The sequence below is a fragment of the Gorilla gorilla genome, chromosome 8, assembly GCF_029281585.2.
Source record: "Gorilla gorilla gorilla isolate KB3781 chromosome 8, NHGRI_mGorGor1-v2.1_pri, whole genome shotgun sequence".
Classification (NCBI taxonomy): domain Eukaryota; kingdom Metazoa; phylum Chordata; class Mammalia; order Primates; family Hominidae; genus Gorilla; species Gorilla gorilla.
In genome coordinates this window covers 92,779,443-92,806,831 of record NC_073232.2, presented here as the reverse complement: position 1 = coordinate 92,806,831, position 27,389 = coordinate 92,779,443, and the positions used below count along the sequence as shown (strand labels likewise).

At 47.5% G+C, this 27,389-nt stretch overlaps 1 protein-coding gene across 4 annotated transcripts; it reads right to left on the bottom strand.

Annotated features, from left to right (window-relative positions):
• Nucleotides 1-399: 399 nt before the first annotated feature.
• PRXL2A (peroxiredoxin like 2A) lies at nucleotides 400-24,858 on the bottom strand. 4 transcript variants are annotated; one of them, XM_031015341.3, is made up of 6 exons: nucleotides 24,683-24,858; nucleotides 12,659-12,821; nucleotides 10,805-10,896; nucleotides 7,322-7,462; nucleotides 5,823-5,987; nucleotides 400-1,407 (listed from the first exon to the last, which is right to left on the bottom strand). In XM_031015341.3, the coding sequence occupies exons 2-6, from the start codon at nucleotides 12,801-12,803 to the stop codon at nucleotides 1,294-1,296; spliced, it is 657 nt and encodes a 218-aa protein (XP_030871201.3). In that variant the 5' UTR covers nucleotides 12,804-12,821; nucleotides 24,683-24,858; the 3' UTR covers nucleotides 400-1,293. The 4 variants fall into 4 exon arrangements, with proteins under 4 accessions (XP_030871201.3, XP_018890795.4, XP_030871200.3 ...); XM_019035250.4 differs by lacking the exon at nucleotides 24,683-24,858 and adding an exon at nucleotides 22,247-22,391 and having other exon boundaries at nucleotides 12,659-12,838; XM_031015340.3 differs by lacking the exon at nucleotides 24,683-24,858 and adding an exon at nucleotides 19,444-19,924.
• Nucleotides 24,859-27,389: the final 2,531 nt, after the last annotated feature.

The following is a 27,389-nucleotide window of genomic DNA, read 5'->3' as shown; positions in this document are numbered from 1 at the left end:
TGCCTTGAGTAGACTCCCTGTGGCCGAGCTCCCTGGTAGGTCTTGATGATGTCACTCAAACTTACATGACAAAATTCAAACAAAAAAGATAAAGTTATATTTCATCATCTCTATGTCCTTTCTTCTGATTTGCCAAATTAGGCTAAAAGACCAATAGAAAAACAGCTACCAATTTTAAACACCAAAGTCATTCCTCTAGGAAAGACAGCAAAATTACTAACGTGAATGACGGGATGAATTTTTCCTGGTCATTTTCAAACCACTTAGATAGCTAGAACCAGAGGAATCCCCCCAGGCACTTTACCCCTCAGCCATGGAGAATGCTGACTTTTTTTACTTTCAGCCAATTATATGGTAAATATAATTATTAGTTTTATCAGAAAATCTTATACATACAGGTGATTTCTGATGCACAATTTTATTAAAGCCAGAGATGGACATTTTTTCTAGAGAAACAGATCTCTGAGGTTAGAATGGAAGATAATGAAACAAGAGATTTCACTTTATAATTTACCTTTGTCAAACAGAGCATGTCAATTCTATTATGAAAGTATTACTTTGACATCATATAACCAATTATTAATAGAAAACACACATGCCAAAAAACCTTAAATTCTGTAATCTTCAAGTCAATCATCAACTTTTCTTGGATTTTTGAAGACCCAAAAAGAAAAATAATTTCAAACAACAGCACTCAAACACCATATGCATTTGTAATGAGGCACAGCAATCAATTTTTTTTTTTTTTTTTTTTTTTAGATGGAGTCTCAGTCACCCAGGCTGGAATACAGTGGCGTGATCTCAGCTCACCGCAACCTCCACCTCCCAGGTTCAAGTGATTCTCCTGCCTCAGCCTCCCGGGTAGCTGGGACTACAGGTGCATGCCACCACACCCGGCTGATTTTTGTATTTTTAGTAGAGACGGGGTTTCACCATGTTGCTCAGGCTGGTCTCGAACTCCCGACCTCAAGTGACTTGCTCACCTTGGCCTCCCAAAGTGCTGGGATTACAGGTGTGAGCCAGCGCACCCAGCCTGGCAGTCAATTTTAAGCCTCCTATTTCCCAGGTTTTAGCTTAATAATCCTCATTAGTTTTTCAGATTTGTGTCAGTCTTGTTTTGGGGCTATTTTGCCTTAGTGGGCCTAAACAGAATATTAAAATACATTAATAATCCATACTGAGAGTAGAGTATAAATGGGTTTCTCACTCCTTAGGGACACAAGTGGAAACAATACATCCCATGAACACAGGTGAATGTCCCTGGTTATCCCTGAGCTGGGCAGTTTCACACAATCATTTTTTCTCTGAGGCCAAAGTCTGTGGTTTGATCATCTTAGCAGCTTCCAGAACAGAAAGTAGGTTTGCTTTGTCTCCAAATTCTTTTTCTCGGTGCTCGAGAAGAATGCCCTAAAAGGAAACAAGAGATAATGTCAGTCCTCATCCTAAATCGTTCGTTCATGAGACAGGCATCGAGGACCAGCTGTCTGTCAAGCCTTTTGCTTGAACAGCAAAGGACACAGATCCAAATATGGCCTGGCTCCTGCCCTCAAGGAGTTCAGTCTTTGAGGGAAGATAGACTGGAGAAGGCCACATCCATCTGGCCTGTACCAGCAGCTCTAGAAGCAGGAAGTCAGAAGTGATAAAGCATGACAAGGGCAATCAGGGAAGGCCTCACAGATGCATGGAGGGTAACCAGGATGTCTACAAGTAGAGATGCAGGTAAAAGAACATACCAGGTGAAGAGAAAAAAATGAAGCTAACACAGAAAGGCCCAAAGGTGTGGAAGTGGAGCTCAGAGGTTAGACTTTGGAAGGCACTGAATGACCATCTAAAAGAGAGACCCTCATTTTTCTTTAGTCTTCTAAGAAACTGGAAGCCACTTTCTTCTCATACGGTGAAAAAAAATGCACGAAGACACAAGATACCCCAAAGTTATCTAATGTTGGAGGTAGTAAAAAAAAGACAAAATGACATGTTTGAGATCAGCATCAAGGAATCCTTGTTAGAGTTCTTTGATTCATTACATCTGGAAACTCATCTTAAAAAGAAAATCTGTAAATACACTGTCATTATTTATAAAGACTTAAAAAAAAAAAAAGGCCCACCACACTGCGGTGATTATGGGCAAGCAGATCAGAAAATTATATTTACTTGCTCAGTAAACCATAATACAGACATTAAAAATACTAATAGGCTGCGTGCTGTGGCTCACACCTGTAATCCCAGCACTTTAGGAGGCTGAGGTGGGCGGATCACTTGAGGTCAGGAGTTCAAGACCAGCCTGGCCAACACGGTGAAACTCGGTCTCTACTAAAAATACAAAAATTAGCCAGGTACGGTAGCTCAAGCCTTTAGTCCCAGCTATTCAGGAGGCTGAAACAGGATAATCCCTTGAACCTGGGAGGCTGGGAGGCGGAGGTTGCAGTGAGCCGAGATCGCGCCACTGCACTCCAGCCTGGGCGACAGAGCGAGACTCCATCTAAACAAACAAACAAAAACACGAACAAAAAACTAACAATATATAGTGACATAGGAAAATGTTCACAATATACTGTTAAATGAAAAAAGAACATCTAGTTTAGTAAGGTACAGTTTTCTAAAGCAAAGCAAAACAAAAGGAAAGGCCACTCAGCTTTGTTCCAGTGGATTTTCCACAGTGGTTGAGCTCATAGGATGGTTTTCCCCACCTTCTATGTTCTGCTGTTTTTAAATTTTCTGTAGTGCAAACACACTTTTTATTTATTTATTTACAGACAGGGTCTTGCTCTGTTTCCCAGGCTGTAGTTCAGTGATGCGATCATAGCTTACTGCAGCCTTGAACTCCTGTGCTCAAGAAATCCTCCTGCTTCAGCCTCCCAAGTAGCCAGGACTACAGGTGCATGTCACCACGCCGGCTAAACTTTTTTATTCTTTATAGAGATGGGGTTTTGCTATGTTGCCCAGCTGCTTCTTCTTTAAGAATGCTTTCAAGATTATTATTAAAAAGAAAATTCAGGCTGGGTGCAGCGGCTCACACCTGTAATCCCAGCACTTTGGGAGACCAATGTGGATAGATCACTTGAAGTCAGGAGTTTGAGACCAGTCTGGCCAACATGGTGACACCCTGTCTCTACTAAAAATACAAAAATTAGCTGGGCATGGCGGCGGGTACCTGTAATCCCAGCTACTCGGGAGGCTGAGGCAGGAGAATCGCTTGAACCCGGCGGGGTGGAGGTTGCAGTGAGCTGAGATCGTGCCATTGCACTCCAGCCTGGGCAACAAGAGTGAAACTCTGTCTCCAGAAAAAAAAAAAAAAAAAGGAAATCCCCACCACCCCAATTTTAGACTACAAAAACTCTACACCCAACAAGAACTGAAGTAAGTCCTGAAGTTCAGCTAGCCAGTTAACCTTCCGCCTAGGAGAATGAAGGCCAGGGGCTCCAGGGAATACGAACAAAAGTCAAACATACCTAGCAACATCAGAAACATGCCAGTAGGGCCCATGAGCACCAGATGAGTCATCGCCAGGCAAGAAAAGGCTGGCAGGCATGCCAAGCCCTGCCCTAGAGGCCATGAGAAGGCAGAGGCGGGTAGGGGAAGGAACCCCACATTGTCAGAGTGGGAAGAGGATGGGCAATCCACTGGGGAAGTGGCCTGCCCAAGCATAAGGACATCAGGAAGTGGTCGCTGGGAAACACTTCCAAGGAGAGGCTAGGGGCTGGGCAGGGCAGGAGAGGCTAGGGGCAGGGCAGGGCAGGGCAGGGCAGGAGAGGCTAGGGGCGGGGCGGGGCAGGGCAGGGCAGGGCCAGGAAGGGTCTCTGGAGTTTGACAGATTTGAGTTCCTAAGTTTCATTTCCATTGTACCACTTAGCTGTGTCTTTGGCTGAGTTATTTTAAATCTCTAGGCCGACTGCTGTATATGTGGATGGGAATAAAAATGCCTAACATCCTAGACTGGTTGTGAGGAAGACATGAGACCATGTACTTGAGCACGTAGAACAAGACAGGCACTCATTGGAAACCATTATTACTAAGACACTTTGACAGATTTACCAGAAAATTAGCGAATAGGTTTATGTTAAATCAGACACCATTTTAGGCTAAATTCTAATATAGTCAAGCGAATCAGTTACCAAGCTGTAAAAGGAAGACATAAGAAATAAAGCTCAGGCCAGGCGTGGTAGCTCACGCCTGTAATCCCAGCACTTTGGGAGGCCGAGGCGGGCAGATCACGAGTAGAAACCCTGTCTCTGCTGAAAATACAAAAAAATTAGCTGGGCATGGTGGTGGGTGCCTGTAGTCTCAGCTACTCAGGAGGCTGAGGCAGGAGAATGGCGTGAACCCAGGAGGTGGAGCTTGCAGTGAGCCGAGATCGCACCACTGCACTCCAGTCTGGGCAACACAGTGAGATTCCATCTCAAAAATAAGAAATAAAGCTTAAACTTGAAGGATTTCTATTCCCTTTTATTCCTCCCAAATTGGGAAGAGTATGTAATTATCAACATTAATAGTGAGATCCAACAATGCAGATAAACCCCATCTTTCTACAGAAAGAAAACACTTTCTACACGTTAATGTCATGTCCAAAATTGACAGAGACAGGCCTAGAAGTCAGGCCACCAGTTTCCAGGTCCTTCTCCCATACCCTTCCCTCATCCACTTGCTTTTTTGAGATGGTGTCTTGCCTTGTCCCCTAGGCTGGAGTTCAGTGGCACAATCTCAGCTCACTGCAGCCTCTGCCTCCTGGGTTCAAGCAAATCTCCTGCCTCAGCCTCCCAAGTAGCTGGGACTATGGGTGCGCACCACTACACCCGGCTAATTTTTTAAGCTTTTCTTTAGTAGAGATGGGATTTTGCCATGTTGGCCAGTCTGGTCTGGTCTGGAACTCCTGGCTTCAAGTGATCCGCCCGCCTTGGCCTCCCAAAGTGCTGGGGTTACAGGTGTGAGCCACCGCGCCCAGCCCCCTCATCCACTTTGCTCCATCCCTGCTACACATCCTCCAGGCCTCTGCTGACACTGCCCTCCAGGGCAGGGGAGCCACCATGGCTCAAGGCTGCCTAGACTCTGACACAAACAACTGCCTACCTGGCTCTTGGGCCTAGAGAGACCCCATTCCTCCTCTCCACACCTTCCCCTAGGGCTCCATGCTGCTTGTGGAGCCTCACAGCCAGGACCTATAATAATAGCCTGTTTGCAGAGGAGTCAGATACCTTTCCTAGGCCAGCCCTGACACCAAGATCCCCACAGAAAAAAGCATCGTCTCCCCGCCACCTCCTTGCCACTTCCCCTAATTACGCCTGGTTCTATTCCTTATTTTCTCCTCTTATTTTTTTTTTCTATCATCCATCCATGGTGGCCTGGAACACTGCAAGAGAGTAAATTCAAAAACAGAATAAAACTATGCTTTTGTTCAAGCACAGAAAACAAAACTTAAAGTCAGCAAACCTGGGTTCAGGCCCCAGCAGTGCCACCCATGAGCTGTGCTCCTTGAACTTGAAGTCAGCAAACCTGAGTTCAGGCCTAGCAGAGCCACCGATGAGCTGTGCTCCTTGTGCAGCTGCTCATCCCTTTTCAGTTCTAAGTTCCTTGTCTGCAAAATGATCAAACTGTCTCATGATGTCACTGTGATGAGTGAGTAGATTCAAGTATGAGGTACTAGCAGAGAAAGATGTGTGATAAACAACAACTGCCTTCCCTTCCCTTCTTCATGTTCCCTGGCTTGCTAGAAGGAAGGCTAGGAGACCCAAAACAGGGAAAGTCAACCCCCACTCCAGCTTCTGGTTGGAGTCTCACACTCACAGACACAGACACCTACAGACCACAAGTAAACACCAAGAACTCACCTGCTTTCCTGATCCCACCACGAAAACTCCCCCAAGGATGAAGCCTTCTCCTTCCAGGTTTCCAGAGAAGCCTCCATTCCAGGCTCGGAAGAAGTTGTACCACACTCCCAGACGGATAAATCCCATAAACATCATCTTCCGCCTTTGTGGACCATAGAACTTTTTCTATGGGGTGAGAAAGACAGATCCCATATGAGTACTCTACATGCCTGCCTTCCTCAAGGAGGAAACGCTCCCGACGGGGCATTGGTTCTCAGGCAAAGACTCAAAAGGCTGCTGGTTCCAGTCTTCTCTCCCACCCAACACACACACACTGCCCACATTCAGGTCCACTCTTTTTTTTTTTTTTTTTTTTTTTTTTTGAGATGGAGTCTTGCTCTGTCACTCAGGCTAGAGTACAACGGCGCGATCTCAGCTGACTACAATCTCCACCTCCTAGGTTCAAGCAATTCTCTGGCCTCAGCCTCCCAAGTAGCTAGGATTACAAGTGCCTGCCACCATGCCCGGCTAATTTTTGAATTTTTAGTAGAGACAGGGTTTCACCACGTTGGCCAAGCTGGTCTTGAACTCCTGACCACAAATGATCTGCCCACCTCGGCCTCCCAAAGTGCTGAGATTACAGGCATGAGCCACCATGCCCAGCCAATCCAGGTCCGTTCTCAACTGCCAAGGAAACAGAACCCTGCTGGGTCCAGTTTCAGACCTCAAGGTAGGCCTGACCTAGGGTGACATCCGTAGCTTTCAATTCTGACTCTACCTTCTCACTAGTCTTCCACCTGACGGGATGGTAACAGTGCTACCTTCTGCAGAGGTGGGAGCAGAAGAGAAAGAAATAAATGAATTAAGGGACAGGGTGTGGGGCTTTGTACTAGGCCCCCAACAGTGGAGGAACCTGTTGGAGTTTCAGCTATTTCCTACTCTCCCAGTTCACATGGCAGGAAAGACTTAAGTAATACAGATGCTCCTCAACTTACAATGGGATTATGTCCCTATAAACCCATCATAAGTTGAAATATCTTATGTTGAAATGCATTTAATACACCTAACCTCATAGCTTAGCCTACACTACCTTAAACATGCTCAGAACACTCTTATTAACCTACAGTTGAATAAAATCATGTAACACAATCCTATTTTAAAATAAAGTGTTGAATAACTTATGTAGTTTATTGAATATTGAATGTGAAAAACAGAATGGCTGTATGGGTTCTTGAAGAAATGTAGAAACTAAATGCTTATCACTTCTGCACCATCACAAAGCTGAAAGATCGTTAAGTCAAACCACCAGATGGTCAGGGACTGTCTGTAACTGAGAGGACAGTTTTAAAATGTCTGATCATGCTCTGCTCAGGGGGCTGAAAAAGGCCTTGAAAGTTCAGGACAGCTGAAGGGAAGGCCAGCCTCCAGCTCCAGGCCAGACATACCTGGGCCACCCGACTATCACACAGCTGAGCACAATCCCCAGCAGTCTGTGTCTAAAAGCCTCCCATCACACACACCTTTTCATCCAGGAAGATTTCTCCTTTGAAATAAGGCTGGAAATCCTTCACTTCGGTCCTGATGTGCTCCTTTACCACTGCATAGAGGGGGACGCCCAGCTGGTCCAACATGCTTTTCAGGGAGGACAGATCCGCAGCTTCCTGTAGAAGACACAAGGGTTCAGGGACATCTGTCCCAGCTGGCTGTGGGCCTCCACATAGGGTGTCAGGTTCCCTCTGCAGCCCAGGCTCCTTGTCTTCTCCAGTGGAAAGCAGAGGCAAGGCTCCTGTTATGGCTGTCCTAACCACAGCTTGGGAGCAGCCATACCCAAACACATCCTCTCCTCCTGCCCACAATGCTTCTCTCCTACATCATCTCCCAGCCCCTTCCCTGCACTAGACCAAACTAACACAAGGGCCCAGCAGACACATGCTCCTCTAGCCATAACCTTCCTTCTCTCTTCAGCTCAACCCTACCCTCTGGAAAGGTATCCCTGTTCTAAAAAGATCTCCCTGGCTAGTCCACCCTGAAGTAAAGCCCTGCTTCTCTGTGCATATCCTATCTTCCCTGTTTGGTGACATTTTCTGTACTGAGTCTGCATGTTAGCACTAAGTTGAGTGTTGTCTCTTACATTCCCAAATGTTTCTAATAGTTAGAAACTATGTCTTCCATTTCTTGGAACCCTCAGTGCCTAGAACATGGCTGGGTATAAAACAGGTGCTAAATACCAGGTGGAAAGATTTGAAGGGGGACAATGGGGAGAATGCAGCTGAGCTGAGATGCAGATACCCTTGACTCTCAGGAACTGTGTGCTAGATGAATGAGGGAAACCGCATGAGTCATGGTAAAGCTTCAACATTAAGAACTCAATCCTTTTTTCACATTTGGTGTCAGAATTAAAGAATGAGCAAAAATCCTTTTAAATGCAGTCTACTCATCTCCAATACAAATATGCTGTTGTATGGTTGCAACTACATTTAATTTTTCATTTATTTTCTAGAGTAAGAAAAAAGACAACTAATGAGGCAGAACTGATTACAATACATTTATCAAGAGTTTTACTGACTGGCAAATTTTGCCCTAGAGCAGAGGACTACAGTGTTTGATATAATCAAAAACCACCTTTTTGTGATATGAAAGGTCTTTTATTTTTGAGATGGAGTCTTGCTCTGTCGCCCATGCTACTCGCCCATGCTGGAGTGTAGTGGCACAATCTCAGCTCAATGCAACCTACACCTCCTGGGTTCAAGTGATTCTCACGCCTCAGCCTCCTAAGTAACTGGGATTACAGGGGCGCACCACCACACCTGGCTAATTTTTTGTATTTTTAGCAGAGATGGGCCATGTTGGCCAGGCTGGTCTTGAACTCCTGACCTCAAGTGATCCATCTGCCTCAGCCTCCCAAAGTGCTGGGAGTACAGGTGTGAGCCACCACGCCTGGCCTTTTTTTTTTTTTTGAGTCTTGCCCTGTTGCCCAGCTACAGTGGCACAATCATAGCTCATTGTAGCCCTGAACTCCTAGGCTCAAGCAATCTTCCTCCCTCAGCCTCCTGAAAAGCTGGGACTACAAGTGCACACCACCATGCCTGGCTTTTTTTTTTTTTTTTTTTTTTTTTGTAGAGACAGGGTCTTGCTATGTTGCCTAGGGTGGTCTCAAATTCCCGGGCTCAAGTGATCTTCTCACCTCAGCCTCCCAAAGTGCTGGGATTATAGGCATGAACCACTGCACCTGGCTGAGATGAAAGGTCTTACTCACTTTTCCTGGCTCTTTACTCCCGGTGTGGCACTATACAAAGCCATGACGTGGAAACTGAGTCACATACCTCCTAGTTGGGCCACTCAAAATAACTCAGATTGCCATCCACCCATCTTTTTGGAAACGTAAGTTTCCACTAAATGTTCTATGTGGGCACAGACCAGTACAGAGGGAAACAGGTTATAATTAGGGAGAGCTGTTGCTCTTGGAACCTTCTGGATTTTAATGGCCCCGAGAAATCAAGTCAAAACAGGCTTCCATGCTGTTGCTGACTTGCCAACCATCGCTGACCTAAAAATAGAGGAAGGGGCCATAAACCAATATACATAGGTGGCCTCTAACAGCTGGAAAAGGCAAAAGAAATGGATTCTCCCCTATAGTCTTCAGAAGGAATGCAACCAGATTCCGCTTTGGAATTCTGACCTCTAGAACTACAAGATAAATCTGTGCTGGTTAAAGCCATTGAGTTTGAGGTAATTTGTTACAGCAATGGAAAATTAATACATCTCCCCGATCAGGGTGGCTTTGTTACAACCTCTGTAACTGTTTCCTCCTCTGTAATGAGAATAATAAAATGAGAGTAAAACAAGCTGTATTTCCAAGGGCTATGGTGAGGACCCACTGAGATAGCAGGCACACAGTGCCCTGGGGGTAGGGTACTGCAGGCATCACATGCATCCAGCAGTGCAAGTGGATTCTTCACCAGCCCAGCCACACAAGCATGGAGAGATCAGCAAGGCTGAAAGGTGGTGTCTCAGGGTCAGGGAGGGGAACCAGGAGAATGAGGATGACAATTTGGACAGGGCCACAGCCACTGCTTGAGATGCAAAGTTGTCTCAAGAGCAGGAATACTGTCATTCCCAGTTTTCTCCCAGGCAGGGCAGTAATTTCAGAATCTGGGTCTTCTGCCACTGACTGGCTGTGTGACCACAAACAGACCACTAACCACTCTGGTCCTCAGTTTGCCCACCTATAAAGGGACAAGGCTAGATCCAAGTATTGGCAATGTTCCTTCTCACACTAGCATTTTGTGTTTCAACAATCACAGTTCCTTCCTTCCACTGATAAGCTCCATCACCTACAAATAGATGATGTCTTCCCTTTGAGGGGCCAACCTGGAGACCACCCAGTCAGTGAGCTCCAACTTTCAACAAACTCTCATGCCAAATGCACTACTGGCATGACTGAAATCCCACTGAGCTACAGATTCAATGCTGAGAGCACACAGCAAGGAGGCAGAGCTAACATGTGAGAATGTGGCTCTCAGCTGTCCACGATGGACTCTAAGAGCTCCCCAGGGAAAGAGAGACAGGCAGGTCTGCTCTAATAGGTAACCTTGAAGTGTTTCCTCCGACACTGCAGCTTCATCACAGGGAGGGACTGACCACACCCGAATCAGAAGCAATCCAGGCACATCATATATCTGTGCTGAGCATCAGAAGCATGGAATTGGACCTGGTCACTGCCCCTGATTAAATTGGAATATGGTCCAGGACTCAGAAGGTACAGCACAGGGTGAAAGGCCTGGGAGTACTAAGGGAAACTGAGATGTGTTGCTAACTCCAGTAGGAGAGGGTGAGTTGTTAAAAAAGAGCACAAATCAAAAGAAATACCTAGAGCAAATAACAGAACAGAACACGTGGGTAAAAGGCTAAAGCTGGCTTACCGACCCTTGGTTCTGGCTGGAAAACAATGGCCCCTACTTGCCAGGATCCTTTTCTCTGAATAGATCCTCATCTGCACTCACCTCTCGACAGAGGAAACAGCCTGGCCTCCGCACGGCCATAATCACAGCTCCATTTTTTTCCCATAGCTCCTTTGCTTTGAAAGTCCTTGGTTCTAAGAGAGAAAAAAAAGAAATTCGATATCTCCTCCCAGCCCAGCCCCAATCACTAAGCAGCTCATGAACCACACTAAGTCCAGCCGAGGTCAGAGACCCGGCCTAGCAGAGGACCTGGACAGGCATTTCACACGTGGGAAGAGACACACAGGAAACAGACAGACAGAACACACACCTTCCTGAAGAAAGTTAACCAAGCTTAAGAATCCTGTTATATACCCGGTAGGTCCCTCCCACCATGAAAATCTTTTTTCTAACCTGAACATTCAGAAGTGGGACATTTCTGGAAAAATGGCCATTTTGTCTATTGCTGATGTCATCAGATATTGTATAATAATCCTTTAGAACAGAAACATGGCCCAAACTGAAAAAGTCTCAAATTTTTAACCTAAATATGTTAACTGCAATATTATTAACGAAGGAGAGGATAGAAGATGCCTAGGAATAAAATGTTTTGGGGTAGTACAGCTCTGTAGTTCAAGCCCAGCTCTAAGGTCCAACTGAGTCTGAATCTAGCTGTGTAACTCTGGGCAAGTTATTTTTGCTCTTTGAACCTCAGCTTCCTCATTTGTAAAATGCAAATATCTAGTAGCTCCACTTTGGGCCACAGGGCATATTGAAAGATGAATATAAAAGTGCTCACCACAATGCCTGGTAATATAGAGTTGGTGAGGGCTCAATAAATATGAGCCCTTAATTATTTTAGTATTTCCCAGAGGGATCCATGTTCCCGTAGATGTTATGTGGAAAAAAAAAAAGGGGGGTCAGGTGGGTGAGAGGGTGGGGAGAAGAGTCTGTAATCAAATAAGATTGGGAAACCCTGGGTTGAACAAAGCTTAACAGGTCTCTCTCCTAGTATCTTACTAAGGTGACCTACTATAAACCTGCACAATCTCCTGCCTTCCTTTGGCAAGCTTCCTTACTTACTAAACAGATGACGATGACTTCCACCTGGGGGGCTAACATGGTGACCACGCCATCAATGAGACCTTCACCACTCCAACTCTCTTGCCACACCACTGGCATGACTGAAATCCCACCAAGCTACAGCTCTAACACTGAGAGCACACAGCAAGGAGGCAGAGCTAACACATTTGAGTGTGTGGCTCTAAGCTGTCCACAATGGATTCTAGCAGTCCCCCAGAAGAGGGAGATAGGCAGGTCTGCTCTAACGGGTGACCTTGAAGTGATTCCTCAGACACCACAGCTTCTTCACAGGGAGGGGCTGGCCATGCCCGAATCAGCAGCAATCCAGACACCTCATTCTAATAAGCATATGTCTGTGCTGAGCATCAGGAGCATGGAATTGGATAAAAGGTGTCTCCCATACTTGTTCACTCAGGAACTCCTTTTAGTTTGACGATCCCACAAGCCTGGAATTCCTCAGAATACACTCTGGAAGCACTGGTTTAGTAAAAGATTGTAATTATTACTAAATATTATGGAGCAATTTATCATTATAGTTACAGAGACAACAACAGAGAATGAAAAATGCTTTTGATAAGAAAAGCTAAAATGTAAAACAGCACCTAAGCCAAGCACAACTATGTAATATGTACACATGGAAAGGAATATGCCAAAATCAAAATTACTGTGTTAGGGTAACAGAATTATTGCTAGTTTAAAAATTGTTATTAAATTTTTCCTAATGTTGTTATATTATCTTTTCAATTAAAAAAAGGAGAGAGTTTAGAAAGAAAGCAGTAAGCCTGTATCCCAGCTCCTTGGAAAAGTACCGAGACCTGAAGGGTCACCACTTACCCTTCTCCAGTGTTTTCAGGTCTATATCCTCCAGGTACTCCAGGGCCGCTTTCTGGGGCTTGGACAGAAACACGTCTGTGTTGGCAAGCAGCAATGCCAAGGCAGCAGCCCCCAGGGCTCCCGCACCAATGGACCACATCCCCATGGTGAAGAAACTTGGGTCCTGGAGGAAAGACATTTCTGGAGATTGAGAAGAAGGAAGAAGGCGTTACTGCTCCCACAGGGTGGCTGGAATTTCATCTTCCAGGCAAGGCTCTGGCAGGACAGCCAACCAGGAGGTCAGGACAGGGGAAGGGAGCAGCAGTGTCAGAGGCGAGACTGGACAAGGGCTGCTAAGCACCTGCTGCCACCAGAACTTGGGGATGCAGCACACACATGGAGGTTCCTGCACCGTGGAGCTCACCAGGGCATCAGGAGTGATCACAGAGAAAGGACAGCCTTCTCAAATGGTTCTCTTGCTGCTCTCTCTTCTCATGCCCCAAGTTGCAGTCCCTAGCTCTGTGGAGCTATGCCGAGCTACGTCCCCTGTAGGCAGACTACTTCCTCATTCCCCTCCTCATCAATGCCTGATTCTCCCTCACAATCCAGGTGGCTCAGGATCATGTCCCTGGGTAGGGGCAGCTTTCTCTTCTGTGATCAGAGGATACTTAGAACGCCAACCGCACTGTTTTGTTCCCCTATCTTCTTTCCTCTTTAGTTTGAGGACCCTCCAGAAACAGGGACCATATCCTACTCATCAAGCCCCCAGCCAGTGCCCAGCAGGGCCTCATTCATTATAGGCAGGCAGTAATTTCTCCCAATTGAGAAGAGCTTTATTTCTCCCTTATTATAAAAACAAAATATGCTTATAGTAAAAAACAAAACAGAGAATACATGAAACCATAGTCGATAAGAAAGCAAATACTCTCTGAAGCTACCACCCACTGATGGCCACTGTTAAACACTGGTGTTTAGTAATCTGACTTTTTTCTCCTGTGAACAGAACTACCCATGTCTGCCAAACAAATGCAGGTGTTATATCAGAAAGAGGAGGTCCTGGCAGGGCGCGGTGGCTCATGCCTCTAATCCCAGCACTTTGGGAGGACGAGGTGGGCGGATCACCTGAGGTCGGGAGTTCGAGACCAGCCTGACTAACATGGAGAAACCTCATCTCTACTAAAAATACAAAATTAGCCAGGCGTGGTGGTGCGTGCCTGTAATCCCAGCTTCTCGGGGGTGCTGAGGCAGGAGAATCGCTTGAACCTGGGAGGCGGAGGTGGCGGTGAGCCGAGATCATGCCATTGCACTTCAGCCTGGGCAACAAGAGTGAAACTCCGTCTCAAAAAAAAAAAAAAAGAAAAAAAGAAAGAGGAGGTCCTGGCAGGGCACGGTGGCTCACGCCTGTAATCCCAGCACTTTGGGAGGCCAAGGCAGGTGAATCACGAGGTCAAGAGATGGAGACCATCCTGGCCAACATAGTGAAACCCTGTCTCTACTAAAAATACAAAAATTAGCTGGGCTTGGTGGCGCACGCCTATAATCCCAGCTATTTGGGAGGCTGAGGGAGGAGAATCGCCTGAACCCGGGAGGCGGAGGTTGCAGTGAGCTGAGATCGTGCCACTGCATTCCAGTCTGGTCATAGAGCAAGACTCAGTCTCAAAAAAAAAAAAAAGAAAGAAAAGAAAAGAAAGAGAAGGTCCTATGGCATCTGCAGAGGAGGCTGGGCAAAAGACAGCTGCATAAGATAAGGCTCTCTGCAACTGAAATGGAGCTCCAGGCGGGTTCTGTCAGAATTCAGCCTTGTTCCTGGCTTCTTCTGCCAGCTAGGAAGACTTGTGCCTGTGGGTGGGAGCTCCTGGAAGCAGCCCACAAAGTACCCCCACCTCCAGCCTTCCTTCTCCCAACAACCACTTATAATATCTATCTTTCCATTTGGTCCTCACGCCATCCTAAGCTCTGGCATACCCTGGTGCCTGCTTCCCTAAGTATCAGCCTGCTTCTGTGTGCTTAGATCACTGCGGATAGGCCTGGGAGTGGGTGTGGTAATTGTATGGCCCGCCTCACCCCAGCCCATCGAACCTCTGACTCAAGTCTCCCTTGCAGGACTTGGCCGGGAGAGGATGTCTCTAAAGGATCAGGAAAGGCCCTGGAAATCCAAATGTCACTGCGAAGGGTGGGGGCTGTGAGGTGGGGGTGGGAGTGAGTCGGTGGTGACTTTGGGAAGGAAAGGGTAGGCCAGACTAGCACTGAAGCCACATGGAAATTCAGATTTAAGAAATAAAAGAGGCAGCCATAAAAAAGAACGAAATCATGTCCTTTGCAGCAACATGGAGCTGGAGACCATCATCCTAGGTGAACTAACCCAGAAACAGAAAATCAAATACCACATGTTCTCATTTGCAAGTGGGAGCTAATCAATAGTATACATGGACATAAAGACAGAAATAACAGACACTGGGGACAGCTGAAGAGGGGAGGGTGGGGGACAGGGTGGGGTGAAAATTACCTATCAGGTATAAGGGTCACTATTGGATAACGGGTATACTAAAAGCCCAGTCTCCATCACTACACAATATACCCATGTAACAAATATGCATATGTACCCCATTAATCTAAAACAATTAAAAAAAAAAAAAAAAGGAATAAGAGAGAACCTTGGTTGAGTGCGGTGGCTCCTGCCTGTAATCCCAGCATTTTGGGAGGCTGAGGCAAGAGGGTTGCTTGAGCCCAGGAGTTTGAAACAAGCTTGGACAACATGGGAGGACCCTGTCTATAAAAAATTAGCCGGGCATGGTGGCACACGCCTGTGGTCTCAGCTATTTGGGAGGCTGAGGTGGGAGGATCACTATAGCCCAGAACTCCAGCCTAGGTGACAGAGCAAGACCTTGTCCTTAAAAAAAAAAAAAAAAAAAAAAAAAAAGATGAAGAAGAAAAGAAGTTCCAGGTAACGGGGGTAACCAAACAAAAAACAACATCTAAGAAAGAGGAATTTGGCATCTATATACTTGGGAAGAGGAAAAAGAAGGGGAAAATCAGTGCCTGTGTGTGTTGGGGAAGGGGGTGCTGCTATGGTTGTCTTGAAATGCCTAACCTTGTTTTTACTCTAACTCGCTACTTTGAATTTTATCCTGCTTGTCTCTTTAATCACCTAGCCTTGCTTCTCCTGTAAATAAGACTCTTTCTAGCTGGGAAAGCCAGACAAACCCCAATTGACCCCTTAATTTACAAGACACTAAGGGCTCCTTACCCAACCCCCTTCCGCAAGGAGTTGACCTGTGTAAGCAGATCCTCAGCGTTTCAAAGGAGCCCAATTAACTGATAAGGTACTAGCACCAACAATGTATGAAGTTCCCAGGATTTTTCTTAAAGAGATGATAACATAAAGCCTTGAGTTCGTGTCCGACATACTCCCTATATCTAATTATAATGAAAGATTTAGAGCCTTGCACCTGGTACCGTTGCTCTTTTTGTAACCATTTGTCTTTTAAATTGTTTATCTCTCTGTAACCATTTTGCTTCTTTTGATTCTTGCATGTTTTTACTTCTGTAGAATTATTGCATCTGAGTCCCCCTCCCCTTCCTAAACCAGGTATAAAAGTTAACCAAGCCCCTTCCTCGGGGCCGAGAGAATTTTGAGCGTTAGCCATCTCTTTGGCCACCCGCTTAATAAAGGACTCTTAATTCGTCTCAAAGTGTGGCGTTCTCACTAACTCGCTTGGGTACAACAGTCTGACATGAGGGACCTGTGCTGAGAAAGAAGAGTTTCTTACTACTCACTATTCAAAATGTAACCCATAAATGGCACCATCTAGAAATGCAGAATCTCAACCCCCACCTTAGAACTAAGGAATCTTATACTGCCTTTTAGTCAGACTGGCAGGCAATTCATAAGCACGTTAAAGTTTGAGAAGCATTGTGTTAGAGCAAAGAATTCAGGACTTCGTGCTTGGTTGGCCATCAGCCACCAGAATAAAGTCAAGTCACGAGGGCGGTCTGGGCTTGGAGAGCTGGGCCCCCCGCCAAGACCCTGAGAACAGAACATTACAGACATGCACACATCTCTACCCCTCTGCCTGGAATATCCTATTTCATTCTGTGCTTCACAACTCAGAGGCCTCTTTAAGAAGGCTTCCCTGATGTTCTGCCAGCCCCCTACTTCCAGCCTCCCACTTCTACCCCCAAGAGGTGTTGATTCACCCCCTCCTCAGTTCTGTGCCCAAACATCACCCACATTTCTTCTGATGTGCTTGACACACTGGTTTGGACCTGTCAGATTTCTCTCCTTTGGCGACATTCTGCAGTTTATCTCTGAATCTCTCATACCTAGCACAGCGCACATCTGGTACAAAGCAGGCTCACCACAAGTGCATGCTGAACTGTGCACTTGAATTGAATTACAGAGACAATGGCTTATGGACAACCAAAGTTCTTGGGACAAACAGGAAAGAACCTGCCACAGGCCTGCTTCCAATTCTTTAATTTGACAAAGTTACACATTACTGGATGACAGTTCACAGAACAATTAGGAGGAAAACCACAGCTCTTATCTGCTTGCTGTAAACAAGAGATTTCCCAGAGCCTGGAACAACTTCTGTACCTTTATGCACTTCCAAAATGTTCCTGGATTTCTGACTTGTGTTATGACTCAGGAGCACATAGAATGGTCTCTGATCACAGATTTGATGGGCATTTCTGCGTCAGTATACAAAGACCAGCTTACATCTACCCCACAAATGGACTCTGACTCCTAGGACACATCAGTGCATTCACAAAGTCCAGGGCCCCTCACAGTCAGCTCCACATTCTTCCAACACACCCCTGCCACACTCAAACAGCCTCCACCTTCCCACTGTCCAGTGATGGGCATTTGGCATGTTTGCTCCTAGGCACAAGAGAATTCAACTCAACTAGACTCAACATTTATTTCCAAACATTTATTCAGTACTGACCTGTTCAATAAATGGCGATTTGGGAGGACATAAAATGATACACAATCCTCAAGAAAATATGGACCTGGTACACAAATAACAAAAAAATATCAAGTGGGAAGGTGAGGCAGCTTGGGCAATGTATGGGCATGAGGCTATGGTGGTGCAGGAATAACAGCCAGTCTGGGTAGCCACAGAAGCACCCAGAAGGAAGTGGCTTTGGAGTCGGGGTGGGACACAGGAGGCAGCATGGACAGGCTAGGCTGCGATGGGGCCAGCTAAGCTGGGAGACAGCAGGCTGACTGGGGCAGGTGTCAGTGCTGAAGGAACCCTGAGAACTCAAACCTCTATGTTCCAAAGACCCCCATCTCCATACCTCAAGTTCAAGGGCTGGGTACAAGATCCAGACCTCAAAACCCCCATAAGTGCTGTCTTCCAACCTCCCACTGTGATCCTGAAAGTGTGAGCAGAGAATCAGCCCTCTGGGGCAGTGGACCCCATCCTCAGGCACTGCAGCACCATGCTGAGAGTGTTTGCAGCACCATGCTGAGAGTGTTATCAGGACCAGTGGTGAGCATCAGGCCTCTCCATGGACAGACCGCACCCAGTGGGCCTCTAGCAGCCCACTCTTGTGCCAGAGAGAAGCACAGAAAATTCACTTTCAGGAATACCTGGAGAGCACACAGGCCTAGCCTCTTATCCAAGTCCCCTGGGCTACAAAGCAACTCCCATCCTGGCATGTCTTGAAGCATGTACTACTGTGACTTGCTGCACAGTGAGCAGACCCTGAATTCTGAAATCACAATTTTTCCTACACACAAAAAAGGACAATCAAAGGAATTTTAATTTATAAACAGAAATGATGCATTTTCACATGGGCCTCTAAGATTGCAGAGGTATGGAGGCCAGCAATCCTTCGTACCTCTGCAGCCAGTCGTCTTAGAAGCTGTCAGTAATGGCCTAATTTCATTCACTCAACAGTCTTGTGATGCAAAGATTATCCTGTTTAGCAGCTAACACTGAGGTTCAGAGTTCAGTAACTTTCCTGTGTCACAGAGCCAGCAGGCAGCAGTACTATAACCTGGACCTGAGTCAACAGGAATAGGACTCCAAAGCTTGAAAGACTACCTTTCCTCGCCACACATTCAGAAGTGGGTTTACATCTGCTGTAATTGTTGATTAACAAAGAAAAGAAGAAAGAAGTCGGTCCTGGAGATCCAGGAGTATGATTCCCTCTGTCTTAAAGAGAATGTTTTTTTAATCACCTTGTTTTTTCAGTCATCATGTACAGTCAAACCATGTTTACTCTAAAGGAAATTTACCATACACCAGATGTTCCTTCTCTTTCCTCCCCCTTTCTATCCCCCTTCCATTAAGGAAAGGGTCAGTTTCTCTGAAACAGAATAGTAGGGTTGTTTACAGAAGAGCCAGCCCCCACCTGACACAGCTATAGCATTCAGTTCCCCACTGCTGGGCTTATCTGATCCACCCTCTCCCACAGAAGGTGAAGTAGGATAAAGCCACAAACAAACAACAGCTGTGGCAGCTCAGAGTGGCAGCTCTGGTCTGAACATGGGTGCAAGAGGACGAGACCCAGTCGGGCTCCCTAGGCTAAGCTGAATCAATTCCTCCCCAGGCCCCATTTTTCTCAACTCCATGAGGAAGTTCCTAATGATCCCCAGTGACATCCTATGAGTCTAACAAAAACAGGTCACTTTGGAGTCAGAACATTCTAGGCTCCTCAACACTGCTCCCCCGCCCCAAATTCAGTTTCCAGCTTTGAGACCCTGTCTCTTTCCTATACAAGGCAACTCCCTTCCTCAAACGGTCTCTTACCCCCAACCTCGGACGCTTCAAACTTGGGAACAAGGCACTCACCATACACAGCGTCCACACCTCTGCTTCTCTTGACAAAGAAGTATATCCAGGGGTGAGCAGACGGGCCTGGGCAGGCGGCAAGGGGAGGGCTGGAGGCGGGACTAGGTCCCTAGGCTCAGTCACTCCATAGGCAGGACCAGGCCACCCAGAAACCCTGGGGCTCCTTCAGCTGCCAACAGTCAGTCTCCAGAAAACATCTAAATGGAAAGCTGCCAAGGCCCCCTAGCCCTTCAAAAAGTTGAGCAAAGCTTTGAGTCATTTGCAGTCATGCAGATTATAACATTTCCCAAGTGCCACCAGACTCCTCTGCTATCCGGTGCAGACTAAAGAAGCAAAGCTCGTAACACAGCCCACATGTCATACTAGCGCAAATAAAAGAAGATGTCCTTTTCTCTGTGGCTCCTCGTGCAGCCTGCTCCCTTGCCCCTTTCCTCACCCCAGGCCTGGAAAGTCAGCCGGCACCTCTGAGGCCCCTCATCTGCTGTCTATTCTTTACCTCCCTTTGCTTTCCCTTCCTTTTCTGCCACATCAGTGGCTTCCCTCAACCCACACTCCCTTCCTGGGTGACTTCCAGCACTTCTCCCACCACTTTGTTATTGACTTCCAAGTTCCTATTGCTGTTCTGACCCAAAGTTTCCACTTGGGGGTTTTGTAGGTATCTCGGTTGTACCACATCCAAAACTAAAGTCGATTTCTCTGCTGGAGTTCCATGGCTCAGTAGATGGGGGGCAGGGAGGGACAGTGGGGGACAGGGGTTCACATTTTACTGTTCATTTGCCTTCACTGCCTACATCGACTCAGGAAGTTCTGTCCATCTTCTAAAATGTATCTGCTACCCATCCTCTTCTTGACCTCACTGCTGCTGTCCAAACCCAGGATCCTATAACTCTGTCCCTAGCCTATTTCAAGAACCACAGAACTGAATCTGGCTTGGTTCTAGTCTGGTCCTCTATAGTTTATTTTCCAAGCCGTAGTCAGAGTGATCCCAGCACACCCCCACCTGATTACACCTTTCCCTTGTGTTCAGACTCTCACTAACAATAAACTCCTCAGCAAGCCAGCTGATGGGGCCCTCCACAGCTTGGCTTCAGCAAGTGTTGCTCATGTTGTTTCCTTTGCCCGGGATGCCCCCCTCCGACCCAGGCCAACCACGTAAATGCCTACTTATTCATAAGGCCCAGCACACATAACACTTTCTCTCCAAAGCCTTTCCTGAAAGCCCTGACAACTGACTGCTCACTGACCTCTTCTATAGCATGCATGTGTGTGCGCACACACCCATAACCCTGCACAATGCACAAATGAATTTTGTAAATTTTAGTTATTTACATGTCTGTCTCCACAATATGTTGGCACAATGTGTTGTCGTCTTCATTCCTGCATCCCCAGCACTCAACACAGATCCTGGTAATTACCAGGCATTAAATGTTAATGAAATTATCTGAATTTTACTCTTAGAATTCCACAGTGAGGCAGACTTGGAACTTATAACTACTCAGTTCCAATTTCAGTTCAGTATGAAAGGCAATTTTGGACAGGGCTGGCTTGATATTAAAGAAAACACTCTAGCTTGGGACTTAGGTAACCTTAGGCTGGGTCCTCGCTCTACTGCTCACTAGCAGGGCAATCTGACTTAAGGTATGAAGACACTCGGGGCCTGGATCTCATCATCTGTATAGACAGAGGAAGGAACTCAAAATTCTATGAGGTTGTCTTAGCTCTGACATCCAAAGACTCTAAAGTACCATGTGACTGCAACTACAGGGATCTGATGTCTAGAAAGCCATGGGAACCCCTGCCACCACTGTTCTTCTGCTGGGTGTGCACATTCACCCTGCCTCCTTTGCTGGGCCTAACTCCTGACTGTTCCAGGAGCTGCCTCTGGGCAGGAACTGATAAAGTCTTAATGAAACAAAGTATCAGCACTGGGTGAGTTAAATCATGTCTGAAACAAGTAGAGACAGCATCATATTCTAAACATCAAGGGTACACCTGCCCAGCCCAGCCCCACCCAGGGAATCATCCCTCTTCAGAATGAGCTGGCCTGAGGCAGAGATAAGGGAGAAGCAAGAAAGGGTGCTGAGGGAGACAAAAAACTAAGAGTGCACATGGGCCTCCTTGCCTCAGGCCCTCAGTGAACAAGTCTTGAAAGGATGCTTCATCTTCCTTCTCTGGTCTCCTGTTTCCCTCTCCTTCCCTCAAAGCGCTGGTTCAGCTCATTTTACTGAGCAAATGAAAAAACTAAAGCTCAGAGAAGGAGCTGGCTAGTCCAAGGTCACATGGGCAGGGCAGGTTGTCAGTGGCTGCACTGGGACTCAGGTCTGGGTCTCCCAACTTCCAGTCCATGACTGTTTATCCTGCATCAGACACGCTAGGTCCTGGGCAGCCAGCCACAGGCCAGTGGCCTCTAAGGCTGGAATAGCATGGCAGTCTGGGCTCAGGAAGTGGGGCCCTGCAGGTCTTGAAGCCTGTTCACTGGCCTCAGGCAAGCTAAGAGCAAGACTGCCCCTAAACAGGGCCTGGGAAATCTGCTGCCTGGAGAGAACATCATCAGCCTCTCCCAAGCCCAATCCTTGGCAAGCAGCTTATAATCTGAAGCCCAATGTCTTAGGGTCTCATTGCCTAGTCTCCGCTGAGAAGCCATTCTGCACCTCTCTTCCCCACAATAACAAGACTCTGTCCATCCTTGTCTAGCAGACTGATGATGCAGGCACACAGAGCCTTATGAGCAACAGATGCCCTTCCACCCACCCTTGTCTTCATATACCACAAAACCAGTCACTTGCAATGAGCTCTCACCTACCTGCCTCAGTCTCCAACTCTCAGCCCTGCTCCTTGGGGTGTGTATCTGCCTGGTTCTGGCCCAGTCCTACTCTCAAATGCCAGATTCAGAAACCTCTGAATAGATGCTGAAAGCAGCACCAGCCCCCACATTCCTCACTCTTGGGCGTATCTCAGGGTTTCCCAGTAGCTGATTATGTCCTCTTGTTTCCTCAAGCTGTAGGGCCCCCCCCTCCAAAGAGCAAGCCATTCTAATCTCACTTGCACAGCCTCCTGTCTGGGCTCAGAACTCCGGCTTCATCAAGTTGTATGGGTGTGGATAGGAAGGCAAGGCAATACCACAGAAGACACTGGGCTAAAAGCCAATAATCCTGGGTTTTCTCTCTTTGACTCTGAGAGTTATTTTATCCCTCTGAACCTCAGTGTCTTCTTAAAAACAAGGGCACTTTAAAGAGTTGTCATAAAGATTATATAAGAAGAGCAATTTTTAATGCGGTAACGCACTAGAAAACAGCAAAGCAGCATTATCTTTCTTTCTTTTGCAGGGCTCAGATTCACTCATGCCCCTATAAAGACAGGATATCTGAAGCAGGACAGGCACAAAATAGTGAACTTCTGCAGCTGTGTCACTGCAGGCCTGCTTTCTGCTGAACGTTCTAGGTCTGGTGGGAACACTGGCTTGTCTCAGCCCCTCTGGCCTGCAGGCCCGCTCCATGCTATTCCTGCAGCAGCTAACACTGCCTCCTGCACTAGCAGTGCCAGAGAAGGCAAAGGACACTGCCCAGCTGTAATTTCCCTGTGCCAGAGGCCACTGAGCTCAAAGGTGAGGCTGGCTCTCTGCACAGCACCTCAGGATGGTTCTTGCCACACAAGCCACAGCAGAGAGACTTGGAACTTCTGCTCAACATTTCACAAAGAAGCAAGAACCCAACTGGCAGGACAGCTGCCTTATTGCTTAGATAGGGACAGAGTCTGGGGCTTGAGCCCTAGAGTTCCAGTCCTATCCAAACTTTCTGAGCACCATTTAAATGACACGAGATGAGACAATCTTCAGAAATGTCTTTTGTACCCCTTCAGAAGTAATGCAGAAGGTCTCAACTAAATGACATGCTCTTATAAAAGATGGGGATATAGGAAAGGCCCACACCAAGAATAATATCTAACTTTAATTCTTGCAAGCTGTATAAACCTGGACAAGGAACTGTTTTGCATCAGTAAAATGGGAATGCTTCCTTAATTACCTTCTACAGAGTTGTAAGAATCAAAGGATTAAATGTATAGGAGGTGCCTTGTGAGGTACCTTACAAAAAGTGCAATAAATACGATGTATAATTCTTCATTTCTAGAGCAATGATTACCCTCAAAACGTTATTTGTACATAAAATGAAGAGTTTTCTGATGAATGAGTATGGTAACGAGTCGGAGTCTGCAGTGGAAATCCCAATCCTCATTCTCCAAAGCTGGGCCCGAGCAGGAGCATTCAAGACTATTCAAGCTGACTTTTTCACAATGCTTTTCAAAACAAATCCTGATTATTTTCTTTTTAAAAAACCACCTGCCAGGTTCAAAGGAAAATACATTAAAATAAAACAAACAAAAAAGCTGAGTTCTGGGTTGCTGGGCTGTGGAGACAGCATGATGTGGCAAGGAAAAGAGGCGCAGGAGCAGCTGTGAACCCCGGTCCGGCAGTGGACTCCCGGGTGTGCCTCCTTCCCACAGCCCTGGACCGGCTGGGCCTTGACTTCCCTTCCTTTGCCTTTAACCATCTCCACCTGCGCCTTCACCTCCCGCCCCAGCAACAACCCTGGGGGCAGATTGTTCATCTTTTCATTCCTAGACCTCAGCAGGGCTGTTAAGTTTACAACTGGGCTCTACCCAATTTAAAGTCAGGCGTTTCTGACTCTTGGGAAAGAGGGGGAACAGGTGCCTCCGAAACGCTGAACAACGCTAGAAACCGTGCCCTCTTAAAAGACACGACCCTAAGCGGGCACAGAGACGAGGACGAGGACTGCCAGGTCCGCACCTGGGGCTGGTCCAGCCGGGCGGCCCCCGGGCCCATGCTCCAGGGCAGGGCCCTCTCCTCTGTTCCTTGTCCCAACAATTCGCGAAGGTTGGCGCCACCGGCGTCACTCAAGGCTTGGGGGCGGGGACAGAGGGGGCCCTAACCCGCCGCAGCAGCGCCGGGTCCCCGTCTCCGTTCTCCGACGCCTGGGCGCAGGGTTTTTCCATCGGCCGCCACGCAGGGTGGCGGAAGGGTCGTCGTCCTCGGAGGGAGCGCCAGCGCTGCGGCGGCTCCTAGGAAAGTTGGCGCGGGCCCGAGGGGCGCGCCTCACCAGCCCAGCACCCTCCCTACCGCGCGCCGCCGGCCCTGCCCTGCCTCAGTTTCCCCACCTACGCCGCGGCAGGCCCCGCCTACGGACATCACGTGCCTCGCGGAGCCCCGGCGCGCAGCACCTACCTGAAGTGCCTCCCTTCTGCCGGCCTTTTGCCGCCCAGACGCCCGGGCGCTAAGGGGCCAAACCGCCCGGCCCGGAGGGTCCCAGGGGCGGGCCCCGCGCTTGCGCAGCCTCGAGCCTGTGCTGCATCGCGCGCTACCGCGCCACCGCCATGTGACCCGCCCCGCCCCCCGTGGGAGGAGCTCCGGGCCTGCCCCCGACTCCCCGACCTCCGGGCCGCAGTCTCCTAGCTCCGGTGGCGCTCGGGCGTGTGCCCCAGCGGTCCTTTTACGCACAGCGCTCGGTCGGTCCACTCCTCGAGTCCGCAAACCGAGGCCCCGACGCGTTCTTCAGGGCGCTGCCTGGGGCAAAAGAAGGCGCTGGACACCCCTAATGGAGTCTGGAAGCACCTGTCCTGCAGCCGAGGCTGGCCAACTTCCTTCCAATCTTCAGCCTGGTTTTGAATAGCTCTTTTGATAGGTTTTTTTTTTTTTTTTTTTTTAACCTCCATGGGCAGGGGGAATCTAAAGGACCGACACATTCGATGAGCCCCTTCAAGCTGTATGTACAGATTCAGAATTTCCAACCTCAGTCCTCCACCCACGTTCCCTTTCACTCCACAATGCCAGCTATGGGGCAGAGAACGGTGAGCCGCAGCCTTGCGGACTCCGGGCGACGCTGAGGCGGGTTTGTCACCCACCGCTCATCCACTTACTCCTCCTGTTGTAAGTGCCCACTCTTTCATGAAAGTAGGAGGTTGTGTCCGGCGCGCTGGCTCACGCCTGTAATCTCAGGGCTTTGGGAGGATCGCTTGAGCCCAGGAGTTCAAGACCAGTCTGGGCACCATAGTAAGACTCCATCTCTACGTAAAAAACAAAAACTAGCCAGGCATAGTGGCGCGTGCCTGTATTTCCAGCTACTCTGGAGCTGAGGTGGGAGGATCGCTTGAACCCGGGAGGCGGAGGTTGCAGTGAGCCCAGATCGCGCCACTGCACTCCAGCCTGTCTTTAAAAAACAAAAAAAAGACCCTGTCTTAACAACAAAAAACAAAAAGTAGGAGGTTGGGCTTTCAGAGACAGCAGAGCTGACTCACGATACATATTAGTGGTTGGCCGGGCTCGGTGGCTCATGCCTGTAATCCCAACACTTTGGGAAGCCAAGGCGGGCAGATCACTTGAGGGCAGGAGTTCGAGACCAGCCTGACCAACATGGCAAAACCTCGTCTCTACTAAAAATACAAAAATTAGCCGGGTGTGGTGGCGCGCACCCGTAGTCCCAGCTACTCAAGAGGCTGAGGCAGGAGAATCGCTTGAACCCCGGAGGTGGAGGTTGCAGTGAGCCGAGATGGTGCCACTACACTCCAGCCTGGGTGACAGAGTGAGATTCCGTCTCAAAAAAAAAAAAAAAAAAGGCATATCGGTGACACAGTGCAAAGACCAGTCACAGGGCAGCATAAGGTGAAGTGGCAAAGCAGGCCGATGCCCGCCCGTCAAAGGTGGTCATTTGCCTGTAACACCTTCCCCCCTTCATCTGGGAGCTGCCCACAGGTGTACAAAGTCCAAAGGCTTCCGTGATTCACCTCCCTGACTTCCCACTCAGACTCCATGTTCCATGTAAACTTACAGCAACACTTGGGGAGCTTGATCTATTCAAGGGGGTCTCTCCTCAACCAAACTGTGAGTTCTTCCACTTCACCTCTGGGACCCTAGAGCCTGGCCCAGGGACAGCGCGGAAATATACTTAGAAAACGTGAGAGGTGGATCTAAGTTGTGGGGTAAGGGAGATCAGCCTGAGTGCCCATGCAGTTTTCCTGCAGGAGTTAGGCATATGATTTGAAGGCCAGAAAATATTTCGTATACTTTGGTGCAATGCGGGTGTAGTTAGATATATATATATATATATATGATGTATGATATATGATATATATAAGATATATATGAGGTATATAAGATATATATGATATATGTATAAGATATGTATGATACATATATCTCTCTCCAGAGGACCTTTCTTTCTTCTCCCTTGTTTCTCCTTACCTTGTGAAGAGGAGCGGGAGAAGGGTCAATCTTTCCATCCCAAAATAGGAAGTTCAAAGGTGAGGAGGGTTTGCAGGGAAGGCCACTTAGAACAAAACAGGAAGTCATTTCCTTGGGAAATGAGTTCTCGGAGACTGACCATTAATGACAGAGCCATTCAGGGGTTGGGGATAGCAGAATTCTGGGGTGGAAGGTCCCCTGAGGCTTTAACTGTGATGTAATTACTAATCACGTGCAAAAGTCATGATTATATTTACACTTCGGTAACATCCTGAAGATCTGGACTTCAAAAACCAGGCTACATCTGATAGCTAATTAATATGCTCCTCACATGCCCACGTTTCTTTTTGTACAAGAAAGCACAGGCTGAACTCATTAAAAAACAGTCATTAGACCAGAAAAATAAGTTACAGGCAAGCAGGCACAGGAAAACTTATTTACAAAGCTCAAGGACTAGAAACAAAAAACAAAACAAAACAAAAAACCTGAAGAATAAACCAAGAAAACCCACCAACCTGCCCAGCTTTTAAGAGAAAAATAATTTAAATGTTGTAAAGATTGTAAAATAGCCTTAGATTCTGAATTTCAGGTGGTAGAAATTAAGGTTGACTAGAAGCTTTGTGATAACCTTAGATAATGTTACCGTCTTGACAGGGGCTGGGAAACTTTTCTGTCCCTCACAAGTCCCATAGGG